Source organism: Protopterus annectens, chromosome 1.part0 (genome assembly GCF_019279795.1).
Source record: "Protopterus annectens isolate FY-2018-M chromosome 1.part0, PAN1.0, whole genome shotgun sequence".
Lineage (NCBI taxonomy): Eukaryota > Metazoa > Chordata > Ceratodontiformes > Protopteridae > Protopterus > Protopterus annectens.
The window spans coordinates 182,344,608-182,358,473 of NC_056725.1; the positions used below are offsets into that span (position 1 = coordinate 182,344,608).

At 38.9% G+C, this 13,866-nt stretch overlaps 1 protein-coding gene across 1 annotated transcript in view; it reads left to right on the forward strand.

Annotated features, from left to right (window-relative positions):
- The first annotated feature begins 2,559 nt into the window (after positions 1–2,559).
- The window catches only part of SLC1A5 (solute carrier family 1 member 5), a 73,709-nt gene continuing 62,402 nt past the window's right edge, over positions 2,560–13,866 (forward strand). The window contains exons 1-3 of the mRNA XM_044055625.1: positions 2,560–3,234; positions 11,762–11,804; positions 12,900–12,986. Coding sequence (XP_043911560.1) covers positions 2,687–3,234; positions 11,762–11,804; positions 12,900–12,986 — 678 coding nt within the window. The 5' untranslated portion in view covers positions 2,560–2,686. The remainder of the gene's footprint in view (positions 3,235–11,761; positions 11,805–12,899; positions 12,987–13,866) is intronic.

Here is a 13,866-nt window from a genome sequence, read left to right on the forward strand (position 1 = left end):
TTTTTTACAATGCATTCTGGGAATTAAGCTATGGTCATCATGGCCCTCATGTGGAACAGCACCTCTCACAATGGGGAACAAACTGGCAAACTGTGCAATACTAAACACTTTCCAACAACTCCAACTAGGAAACTCAGGAGTGATTGTTTATTTACACATACAAAAAGTTATATTGACTAATTAGTAGGATTCAATGTTTATTACAAAGCATATATGCAGAGCTGGATCCAGCGGTAAGTGACCTAGACAGTTGCCTAGGGCCTGCTGGCTGGGGCGGGGGGTGTACTGGCCAGAAGGCTGCCACATTTACTTTTTAATTAATTTTAAAAAATTAAAGCATTTCTGTAATGCGGCATCTTCTTCTTTAAGAAGGCACACTCAATCTGCATACATTTGAGTGCATGCATGTATTTTTAGTACAATGCACGCACGCCAACTTGGATATACATTCTTTCTTCATTCTATGCAGATGTAATATAAAAACATTCCACATGGAATTTAATTTCTGTAGCCATTCCATTGCAGACTTGCTTTGGTTGCTGTCTTGATGAGTTGCAGACTTTCCTTGTTGCCATTCTGCCATTCATTCAGTAAGTTGAGTTTGTGTATATAACTTGCTTGCTTCTGACATTCTTTTAGTAAGTTGGTGTGTGTGTGTGTGTGTGTGTGTGTGTGTGTGAGAGAGAGAGAGAGAGAGAGAGAGAGATACCTCTCACACTTTTAATACAAAAAAATGGACAAAGCCTAAAATAATTGAGAGGACAAAGATCCAAAATCAGGGACAGATTTTAAGTTACTGGAATAACAGGATCTGTGTTAGCATGCATTTTCTGAAAGATATTAAGCCTGGGTGTCATTATTTAGTGACTTCAATCTTTGGTGATTTGCCAGAAAACCAACAATTTTATGAGGACCAATCCAACAACGTGAGGCAAAAATCTTGACAGTTGAGAGTGTGTGTGTGTGTGTGTGTGTGTGTGTGAAATGCCCTAGTTAAGGATGACAGGTTAATTAATTAACTTACTCAGGTTCAAACCTTCTACCTTGGTTATAAAAAGAAAGAGCCTTAATCCTCCACACCAACTACCAGACTATCCAAGGGATTGGGAGCTTCACTGTATTTTCAAGGAATTGTCAGTTTCAGTGCATTTTCAATTGAAGAGAAGTTTATCATTGCTCATGCTAAGCCTGTTTTCAATGTGCAACTGTTTTGTTTAACAAATGGCAGTCAGTGTTTGCGCTATAGAATTTGAAAGCAGTGCTAGTAGCAAGAAAGGTAGCAAACTTGCCTTTTGTGCAGAATGTTGTGTGGTTCTAATCCCCACCATGTAGATGGATTGCTGATACTGTGATGCACTTAAAGAGGGAAATGGGGATATTGTACGCCTGAGTGTGTCTTTCTTTGGATGAGATGTCTGGTAACTATGAACTTGTTCTCGGATTACCAGCCATTCCCTATTGCAAAATTACCAGTTTACCATCTTTTTTTTTTTTTTAATGTAAGATAGGCAATTAATTCTTCAAGGGCTGCAGGCACTGAATTTGTAGATGAAACACTGAAATGTAAAGTTGTTTGCTAGTAGCAACATCTTCATTAGTTACATATCTCTTTAATGTGGAATTATTCAATTACTTACCGTTTATGCTAAGTTTGTTTTCATTGTGAGACTGTATTATATGTTTAGCAAATGACCATCAGTGCTTCTGCTATAAAACTGGAAATAAAAGTTTTAAATTAAATGCAAATATTTGTAATCACTGTAAAAGTATGGAAACAATAGTATGTATACTATGTATACTAACAGGTTTGAACAGCGTTTATGCTAACTGGGGAGAAATAGACAAGTAATGGGACACTGGAATGGCTGGGGGGGGGGGGGTGAGCCACTACCCTGACTAGGGACCCCATTTGACCATGATCCGGCTCTGGATATTTGCTGCAAAGCATATGGTCGGTGTATGACTCAGTGTAGCGGTTGTGTATGATACTTTGCAAATACTCTGTCGCCCCCTATCCGTTCTTCCCTGAAACGTCCTCGGTCCACTACCAACCGGTGAATGAAGTACATCAAACGAAATCGCCTATGTAGAAATTATATAAATTGCTCAAACTCAGAACTCACACGTCAAGGACTCGGTCTCCAGCTTCTGGTATACCCAAATAAGGATATCTAAGTGGGTACGATTAGTAGTTACACAAAGCCACGACTTCTCTGCAATCGGTAAACAGTAAAACGATGCACTAATGGAAAACAGTAATGACAGACTAGATAAGCAAGTTTTCACACACAAGCTATATATATATATATATATATATATATATATATATATATATATAGACACACACAAACACACATATATATAAATATATATATATATATATATATACACAAACCTTTGATGTAAATTCATCTGTTGCAAAAGGCATATAATTTAGTAAATCAGCCCCCCCCCCCAGTTCCGGCACACACAGTCCTCCTGGGGGCGGAACCTTGAGGATGATGCAATATGTAGGGGGCACTACCTTCTATTACTACAAGTGACAGCGCCACGGTCCTGCTCAGTGGAGTAGCTGTTTGATTGGGGTAAGGTCGGGGAGGTACGCTGCGGCTTCAGTTGCTAGATTACATAGTGCTCATAAACCGGCAACTGACATATACACTGTGAGGAACAGAAACACACCATCATGGCTACGCTAGTAAAGATCGAAAAGAGCACATCGAATGGAGGCATCCACATGGAAGATGGCAAAATCGCGAACGGTACCAATGTGGTTGTCGTTGAGCCCACTGGCAGCTCAAATAGCAAGGCAGCCAAGGTGATGGGATGTTTCCGGGCAAATGCACTAGTACTACTCACAGTGCTGGGGGTTATCATCGGGGTTGTGATCGGACTTTGCGTACGAAGCCTGGACCTTTCCCGTACACACATGCTTTATTTCTCCTTCCCGGGCGAGTTGCTCATCAGACTTCTCAAAATGATCATCATTCCTTTGGTGGTGTGCAGCTTAGTGTCTGGTGCTGCTAGCCTCGATCCTAAAGCTTTAGGCAAGCTAGGCGGGTGGGCAATGCTCTTTTTCTTGGTCACCACTTTGATTGCTTCAGCCATTGGTGTGATCATGGCATTTATCATACAACCAGGGGTAGGGGCTGGAGCGAAACCGGACCTGGGAGATGATGTCTCAGATTTACCTCAGAACAAAGAAGTGGTGGATTCCTTTTTGGATTTGATCAGGTAGGTATTCACCCTTGTTAAATCTAGTTGTTTTTCCGTGTCTTTTATGATTCGAGAGCAACACGTGGCTACCCTAGGAGTGTAATGTAGCATTTTGTTGCATCAGCTTTTCTACCCATTACATACCTCTCAACTGTACATATTTTCACAAACTGTACATTTGTCATGGCAGGTTTCAGACTTCTTATTCTTCAGAATAGTCATGTTAATGCAAAACCTGCTATTCTAGCAACTTTCTCGATTTGTAAGAGAAATATTTAAAATTTTGTCCTATTTTTGGGCATTTGCTCCACTTTTATTTACGACTTTGTCTTGCTCTGAGAGAGAGGTATAAGTGATGGTGTATACCTCCCAACTGTCCAATTTCGCAGAATGTCCATATTTTTGGTTGGTTTAGCACAAAATTGCAGTTTTCTGGTGAATCATTGGTCCGAAAATAATGAGACATTTGGGTTTCAGACTTCGTACCCTTCAGAAAATCCGTGCTAATGCAAAACATGTTATTCTATCAACTTTCTGAGCGATCTTTAAAAATTGTGTTTTTTTTTTCCTCCGTTGTTATGACTTTGTTCGGATTTCTTGCTTGTAGGAGGTGAACCCCAATAGTTTTGGTAGAAAATTGCACGCTGGGCGCCAAGAACAAGCAGTTATTGAAAAACTAATTTGTATGGAAACACAGTTTATGTAAAAATATTTATAATGTGAATAATCACTTGTTTGATGAATCTTTTGGAACGGTTTGGTAACAATTTTAATGTGTTTATTTATGTCCAGTGATTCTTGATTTTTGCGTCTTTCGGCTTTTCCCGGTTAGGGGTCGCCACAGCTAATGATTGGCAGTTGATTTTTACTTGCCAAGCCTGACGGTGACGCTCAACCTTCAACGAAGGTACGCCCATTCACGCGAACCGGCCAGCGTCTTACTGTGAGGCGACAATGCTACCGCAGCACTACCACCGCGGGTGGTTATTGGATATTTTCCACACCTTGTTGTAGTGTGTGTACAATGTTATCTTTGTGCCATTACACTTCTATGTGACATTTCATCTGCTTCAGTCGTAACAGATGCGTAAAAAGTGTAGATGTATATTCTGAATAAAAAAAAGTTACGTAAGTAGTGTAGAGGTCTGTTCTGGAATGGGCAGGCATGAAATCTGTACAGACTGGTCTCACGGGGATTACGCGCAATTCACAGAACTGTCAGTCTGCCCGTAGGAGAGAACGAATCCCCTTAACTCAAGTAGTCAGGGCAAACCCCCAGAAAGCAAATTTAGCTATCGCTCTTGTAAACGTAGAAAGTTGCTAGGACAACATGCTTTGTGTTAGCGTGCAGTTTCTGAAGGATAGAGATTGAAACGCAAATGTATGTTATTATTTAGGTAACTTCATTTATCAGTGATTTGCCAGAAAGTCATATATTTTATGGGGGAAATGGACATTTCAGAGTGAGGGGTATGTTAGACTATTTTTTACTTCAGCAAATGTATATTAATTAATGTGGCACGTTAATCGTTCTAATGTTTTAGAAATGCCCTTTGCTATGCTTATTTGTGCCCCTAATTCATGGAAGCTTCTAGCGTAAAAGCAAACCTACGTACACTGGCGTATTATTTGTTATGGTCCATGTTTGCTTAAATTTTATTTTACTTTTTGGTATTTAAAATTATGTAAAATTGATATTTTTCTACTCCGTGTATCTGAGTTAACATACCTGTAGTCATTAGAATGTTATCTGATGCAATGTTAGTGGTAGGCGTTGATATTTACTTTGATGTTGCCACGTGACGCGCGCGCTCTGACGTTGCTAACCGCCATAATAACTGATATTGTCTACATTATGAAGAGTGTTTAACTACAAGCACTTGTTTAACACTTAGCGTTACTGTATGCCTTCATTTGGACATGTAACAGGTTACAGTTCAGCAGACATCTGTAGATCAGATACTTGGCTGTACATTTTAGAACGTATAAACAAAGAATCCACGTACGCGGTAAAACAAGATGCATTAAACAGTATCTGGGTTGGCATAATGGACAAGGTGTTTACCTTATGAACACAAAGTGTAGGTTTTAATTCTTCCAGGAATCGCATATATGGTTAGGCTTAAAGTAGTTTGCAGAAGCGGATTACTTATTACAAAACCCCATTACACACAGAACTGAAAAAATGGCCACAAACTCTGTGTATTCGTGGAACAGAGCAAATGCGTGATAGTCAAATGTATTTTACAAGTTTGGCTGTCTCTGTATGTGTGTATAGTGGAGGTTTAACGTAAAAGAGTAAAACCTGTAGCTTGACTGCGTTTTTCATGCAGCTTTTGTGTGGCATTTTTGCCCTTCCGTTTATATATTTATGTTATATATTATATGTGTGTGTATTGTTTGAAAAAATGTGTGTGTACTGTGTATATGTATGTATATATGTGTGTGTACAGAATATACATATACGTACTGTGAGGGATGCATTGAGCTGCAGCTTGAAATCAACCAATAATTCAAAACCATGTACTTCTCCTTAATTAACATGGTACCACCACTTTACATGTAATTAAGAGTCCTTGTTGAATACAGCGTTTTGACCTTGTAGAGTGTGTATTATTTGGCCATCTGAACTGCTGACTGTACATTCTGTGTTTCCTTGTAAAATAAAAAAAAAATGTATCCATTTCTTTAGTGATTTGACAGGTGGCATCGGTCTGGATCAGCAAATCCTTATGGGAGTAAGGAAATTCACCCTGGGGATCACGTCAGTCGCCTGCAACGGAGTACTATGCCAACTGAGTGTCACGTTGCCCCATATTACTCTGTTTGCTGACAGCATGTCTGTTGTAATGTAGTCTGCATCAAGCACTTTAAAATTGTCAGCCAGAGTCTGCAGTGTCTAAAAGATTAGCCATGCCAATCAAACTTTAAATGTTAACTAAAGGAAGAGATAAAGACTGAATAAGGAAAAAGCCATTTACATTTACATTCACATGCAGTAAATTGGTTTGGAAGCAGCAGGAGAACATCCAACCAGGTATTACCTTGAAAGCGACCAGTGTTTCTTCAGATATTGATTGACAGTAGAAGCTGTAGATGGCTCCAAAAACAGAATTGCTGTTTGCCATACAGTGCTCTCAGATCAAAGCAACTGGCAGTATGATAGTAATGCAGAAAGTAAAGGTTTGCTCTTGTCCATTGTATCTCAAGGGCTTGTGGGGGTGTTGCAGTGCTCTTTCTGTACAGGACACTTTTCTGGTAACATTACACATGTCTCTGTATACAAATACACTAGCCAGCTGATTAAGCAGCTGCCTTGATGTGCATTTGCCCTACTTTTTTTTACCTATTTTGTCTGATGACTAGATTCATGAAAGCCAATCTCCACAAGGTCAGAGTAATTTTCACTGAACTCCCTTTTGGCCCAGGTAGATTATATTTTCTGTTCATTAGTCCTGCCTCCTCTGGAATCCACTAAGGCGTCAGCCTTCCAAGCACCAGTTTCTCAAGTTTTACATTTTGTCGGATATGGTGGTTGTTTCTAGTTTTCTTTCTGAATAAAATAATGTTCATAGGTGTTTGCTAGGCTAACAACCACAAGAGCCTTTTTAAGCCTAGCCATGCATCCCAGATCTCTGGCAAGTTCTGATACCCTTGGTAAGTGTAAGCGTGGGCCTGGGAGATGAACCATTTACATTTGTTTCCTTCGTATATTTGAAGGTTTGCAGAGCTTCTTTGCTAGGAACCTTTCAACTCGGACCTATGCTGAGGGATCCATTTCTGTCTTATAGATTTCTTTTGTAATTTTGTAGAGGTATACAATAATGGAGTCATGGAATGATAATATTTATAAGTACATTGGGAAGGAATAGTCTAGTGTAATCGTTTGAGTCACAGATGCAGTTTCAGGCTGCATGTTCTCATCTGATGTGGTAGTTCCACTGCATTTACACTCCCGTGTTTTTACTAATTAATTTATTATCCAGGAGCTGTATCAAAATGTGTTTCTAGGAGTAACTGGCTTATTCCGTATGTCATTCGAATGTGCAGTGGTTTGAAGGTTTTCTGAATGAGCTTCACATTTAACTGCAGAATTGTGTACTACAAGGGAGCTACTGACTGCAACCGTTGTCCATCTTATTTATTTTATCTATCCAGAGCAGGATTCTGATCTGTGTGACCTTTTTACTGATCAATGTAACTTTATTAAGACTTTGTCTTTGAGCACCGCCTTGTTATGTACATTGGTCAGTCATGCAGTAGAAAATGGAGACACGAGTCAAACCATGAAATGTGGGTTTATATATATATATATATATATATATATATATATATATATCATATGAAACCATAAGAAACATGCTAATTAATGGCTCATAGCTTTAACACTCTGCACTAATTGCCAGATCATCATGCTATCTTTTCCAACAGTACTCCATTCAGAAAACAGCTTTTCATACTGTAGATATTCATAGTTATCTGACTGACAGGATAAAAAGTTTAAAGAGAGACCAAATGGTTTTATCATCTTTGACAAAGAACACAGTCAGGTTAGTAAACTGTGTCTATTTAAGAGCTCTTTGTTGTCCGATACAGTTATGTCACATAACACTGGATCGTGAGAAGAAACTGACTACACAAAGCGTCCTACCCTTCCACATTCCTTGTCCTTTATCTCATCTTGAGTTGTATATTCCTTTTTAAATTTTTTTCCTGAGTAAGAACTTGGGGTTTCCTGGAAAGTTGTGCATTATGAGAGCATAGTGGGCAGGGTTTTGCATCTCTGCAAATTTCCTTGAGCATGCAGCCAGAGCTTTTTCTTATAGATGCAGCATTTGGTGAACATCCTTAACTTTTTGTTTTGTCTGTAGAGGAAGTTAAATACAAGTGTCACTGTAGTTGGTGCAGCTACAAAGAAGCAGTACAATAATTTTGAGCCTTTGTTATATTTCATTTTCAATTTTTTTGTAGTGATATTACATAACGAATGCCTATTTTTCAAGTAAAACACAGTGAAAGAAATATACATTAGTACAGTACTCTTATCTCCTTAAGTAATTCTGCAATAACCAGTAAGGAAATAAGTGTCCCAACACAGGTTTTTACTGATTGAGCACTTTAAGTAGCACTTCATAGTTTCATAGTTTGGTACTAGGCTATCTGCCCTGGGGCATTTATAAGCCTAGCCATAGTGATGTGGCTTTCGCCACCCCATGTAATGGTACAAAAGTGTACAGAATAGATTTAGAATACTGTGCCTCTGTCTAGTAGTGACACAGAGATGACCCCTGGAGTAAACCTACGATCTCCCATCCACTCGTCAAGATTTCTCTTGAAGAGAGTCAGTGAGGGGCTCTGCCTAACATGAACTGGGATTCTGTTCCAGAGTATGGGAAGCCTGTGAGTTATGAATCTGTCTCTCCAGCATGTCCTATTCATATTTGTGCTGAGGTTCAAATCTTTAGCTCTCGTGGTTCTGATGGGTTTGGATTTTTTGAGGTGGAGCATATCCATCAATTCCTGATTGGACATGGCCGTGTACGTCAGGCACAGATCACCTCTGAGTAGGCGGTATGCTACTGAATAGAGTTGGAGTTTCTTTAGTCTGGCAGCATATGACATATGTTGGAGGCCCTTGATCCTCTTGGTGAGGTATTTTTGGGGTCTCTTTAGCTGTTTCAAGTGCTGGGTGAGGTACATACCAAATGGGGCATTGTACTCAATCATGGGCCTGATAAGGGAGGAGTACAGGGGCACAATGACCTCCTTTGATATGGATGTGAATCCCTTCATGATAAGGTGGGCAAGGTAGAAAGTCTTTCTAACCACTTTGGCAACGTGGGTGTCAAATGAGAGGTCACTATCGACTTGGGTCCCCAGGTCTCCGATTACTTTTTCCGTACTCAGTGGGTTACCGTCTATGTGATAATTTGTGGGCACTTTGTTTTTCCCAAAGGGGATGACTATACATTTTTTGGCATTTAGTTTAAGGCCATGACGCCGGCACCAGTTGTCCATTTCAGTGAGGCCTTTCTGTAGGATGTATGTGTCAGCTGGTGTATCGACTATGGCGCCTAGTTTGCAGTCATCTGCGAACTTTGTCAGCCACAACCCTCCCATGTTTGCTTTCACATCTGAGTTTTAAAACGGTGTGGTGTAATCGCACGAGTCAACTCAGAATCTTGCTAATTTTCTTAAAGAAATTGTGTGTCTAACAATCATTAAATACAAAATGTAATCTGATGGTTTGATTTATGTTGTCATCCACCTCAGACAAAGTTGAAAAACTTCAAATATGAAATATTAGTATACCTATAATATCATCTCAAGCCTTTGTGCCAATTTAATGTTTATGGATTTGTTGAGACTAGGTGGTTTGTCAGCACAAAGGCAACTTGACTCATGGCATTCCAGTTGGGCATTGTAGTTGCCAACAAAGTCATTCAAGTACATAAAACTGGACTTTACTGAAATTTGCACATGTGAGGGCTAGGGCATATTCTTGATAGCTAAACAATGTTCATATATTCTTCTGACAGTTTTCCCTACATAAAAACATGGGCATGAGTCACAGGTTGCATAGTAAACCACCCTTGTGAATTACAGTTGTACCTGGTTCCAGCCCAAAGGTGAAAATTCAGTGCCCTCATATGTACATTCACAGTGTTTGATATAAATCTGCACTGCTTACACTTGCTGCACTTGTAAGTGCCAAAGAAATTCTGTGTCAGTTGGTTCCTTACACTCAATTTCCAGTAAGGATTTAACATTTCAGCCACTTTTATAAGTGGATGCAGGACGTCCACCTAAAATCTTGCATAATTCCATGTTTCCCAAGATGACTTTGTCATTCTCCTTGAAAATGTCTCTGATTACAAACATATCAGTAGAAATTGGAAGCGAGAAAGCCCTGCTGTACTTCTCTACCAAATTATTAAGGGTGGTGACTGGCTCTCCCCTATCCAAATCTGCTGTAGACTGATGTTTCCTCAGAATAGGTGTCTCTTTACTCGGTCTTAGTGCCTCCATGATGATCATTAATCGGTTTACGTCATAAGCTTTCTGTAGGAAAAGTGCTTCTCAAAAATTCAACTTCCACATTATACATAGTTTCCTTACTGGTGAGCCTACTGAGTCGGATGAACTGTCCCTTTGCTACCTCTTTCTTCATGTGGTAGGCGTATAGACTTCCTTTATACAAGTATTGATTCACAGAAGTTTTTTTTCTGAAAACTTGACTTGCAAACTCAGTGGCACCTTCTTCTAAGGAAACAGTGATATCCAAATAGCCCATCATTTTTACATAGCCACTCAATGTGAATTTTAGAAATGAAGTGTTGGAATTGATGACATCCAATAGTTGATGTAATTCCCATTCAGTTCCTGTCCAAACCAAAATGTGGTCATAAATAAATCTCCTGTAGAAAACCACCTTCTCAAAAAGAATGAGGGACATGCTCCACCAGGCCATGACCAAATTTGTACCACAAGTCTTTAAGATAAAATTCTGATTTTTGAACCACTGGGTTGGGTAGATGATCTAAAAGAATGGAATTGGGTTCTATTTTATAGTGGTCAGCAGCAACTACTTGTCTGCAGGGTGGACGAACCATATCTTTGTGTATCTTTGGAATTCTGAAGATCTTAGCCATTTTTGGTTGATCAGTTCTTAATGTATAAATTTCATGGTTGTAGTTCCCTTGACACAGCAAATCGAAAAGGATCGTATCAACATGTGCAAAGCTTCTGTTGATCTCTTCCACCGTGATTTCCTTAGGGTTTCTTTCATCAGCCAAAAGACTATTAATAGCCAGATTGTAATCTTTGTAGTTCATTAACACAGCCATACCTCTTTATCAGCTCTCATCACATGTATTTCTTTGTTGGAGGAAAGTTCCCTTAAAGCTTGTCTTTCATTAAACTCAGGTTATGCACTTTAGTTTTTCCCCCCAACTTTCTTCTTAAGTCCTCCTCACATATATCATGGAAGACCTGTATGGTGCTGTGAAGAGAGGGGTTATATGTGCTTCTCCTTGTGAGTGTGTCTTGTTTCTGGCTGAATTGGGGGATGTTGTGCAATACAAACTGTAAATTTAGTTTTCTCACATACAATTTGAGATCATGGGAAAGGAGTTCCACAAATAAATGTTTGACCTTGATTATGAAGGAGACTATCAAATAGCCAGTTTCCCATCCACCCAACAGCTGCTGTTATCACAGCCCCCTTGTGCTTTGCTACCATTCTATAAATGGTAGCTCATTTTTTTCTTAAAGTACATTTTGAATTTTTCTGTATTAAAACTTATTGGAATGTGAAAAGTGGGGGAAGAAAGAAATTGTAAAAGGTTACTAAACCCATGTAGCTTAGAGTTCAAATACTTAGTGGGATGAAGTAATGGCCACAATGAAAAGATTTTAAAGATAATCATAAACCTTTTTTTGCTCAGGAAACACAATATAGTAATTATTTACAGTGCTTTGCATGAGTATGTGAATTTAATATAGCAGATTTGTATTCAAATTTATGTTTTTCCCTTTTTCTTAGGAATATCTTTCCTGCCAATCTGGTGTCTGCTGCTTTTGTGTCGGTAAGCATAACCTTAGTTTTTGTTTCCTGTATTTTGTGATTCTTATTTCTGACATTAATTTCATTTACCACTTTTGCATAACTAGTGTGACCTGCTCTGCTTCCTTGCATTCATTGTGCAACTTTTTAATGTTCTCTGTGTACTTCATCTGGAGCAGGAAGGGAACCTGCATAGGCAGGTAATGAAGCAATGGTAATAGCTGTAGTAGTTCTTTAAACAGATGTCAGCAAGGACTGAAAAAAAAGCCAATTACCCTTTTCAAAGTTGCTAAAAGATTGTCTTAAGGTAGATAAGCCCTGCATTTGCACCAACATATAAAACTGCATTGTCCCAAAATTGATGACATTACCAACAGAGTACCAGATTAAAAGTTTACAGTTCTCAAGATTGTCCTCCTCAGTACAGTATCTGTGCCAAATGCAATGATTTCGCAGTGCCTCAGTGACTGTGCCATGGATGACGGTGACATCTTAGATTTTGTAGCTGTTGGACAGTTACAGCTTGTAATTACCTGCAGTGAGACAGCTTAGCAATTTTTTCCTTCCAGCTCTTTTTATGCCGTGTCCCCTGTGACAAATCTAGCCTCTGAGCTGGATTGCCCCCAAACTTTAACCTTCTTTTCTTTCTTTCTGAGCTTGAGGTCAGAGATTTTCACTGAAGTTTCAACATCTTCTTCAAATTCTTCAGAAATATCTTCTTTCCCAAATGTACTAAATTATTATTATTTTGAATAGCTATTAGCTTGTGTAAGTAGGTGGTGCTGCTTTGCATTTGCCTTTTTGTAAGGCAGTAGAAGCAAAGCAATTGGTAATATCGTTTGCTATGTAGAGATGATAGGTGGTCAGAATGTCTCATGAAGTATTCTGAAAACAAGCCTCTGGTGTATGTTAGTTTGTCAGTACAGCATACTTATGGATGGTTTGTAGGCAGTACTGCAGTAGTTGTTGAACCCCTCACGCCACTCATCCAGCATTGCAGAAGTGTGTGTCTTGTGCCAGACCCTAGCACTGGTAAGAATAAATCAAACTATTGACTGTTGTGTAATTTTAAAGTCTTCTTAACTTAATTGTTTTATTTGTTTTTTTGTATCCTTAGTATGCCACTAGCTACAAGTTTGTTACTATTAAGAAGAATGTCACGGATGAGTTTGGAAACTGGAATCGAACAATTACTGTGGAAAAGGTATGAGCAATGGGATATTTAAAAAGTTTGAATCCTTATCTTGATGTATTAAGTATGCATTCACCTTTTTTTTTACTAGACAGGCATGTGAACTGTAAGCTAGTTCATTTTCAGATGAGACTGCAGCTGCATCGAGCATGTTTGCAGAGTTAAGCAGGGTGAAAGTGTAACCTTTGGATAATGTGCCCTAAAGAGTAAATACCTTGCTTTGGGGGAATAAAAATGAACAGGGGTTATCTTAAAAGTTTTTCTTATCTTGGTTATGCAATTCACTTTCAGGCTCTACTGATCCTGGTATTACATTATGCTACACTGCCTTTTTTGCATTTATTTTTTTACAGCTGTGATTCTCAGCAATGCATTTGTTTTTTATAATTTTACTTACCATATTTTAAGAATCACAGATGTATGAATGCAACGGTCTTAGTTTTAGTTCCAAGCTACAGCTTCAAGAATACTTCCCTTTCCAAAAAAGCCATAGATGAAGCCAAGACCGTGGTAGAGTGGGCCTTGACCATGTCTGGAATAGTTTTGTTGACAACAGTTTGGAAATAGTCTGCTTTGAGACAGGTTGTCTTAACCTTTCATCACACTTTTTGATGACCTTTGCAGCAGATGTGCCAAAATGAAATCCACAGGAGATTTTAAAATCTGCATTTTAATATCATCTGGTGATCTGAGAATGCAGTTGGCTAAACTTCCTCAAAACAAAACTACATAAGGGTTGGTTCATCTAGAGATATTACTAACTACCGTCCCATTGCCATCCTCTCCTATAGGAAAAATCCTAGAGAAATGTATTCATTTACAATTCATGAACCACCTCACTACTTACAACCTGCTTTCCAGCTCTCAACATGGTTTCATACCTAATCATAGT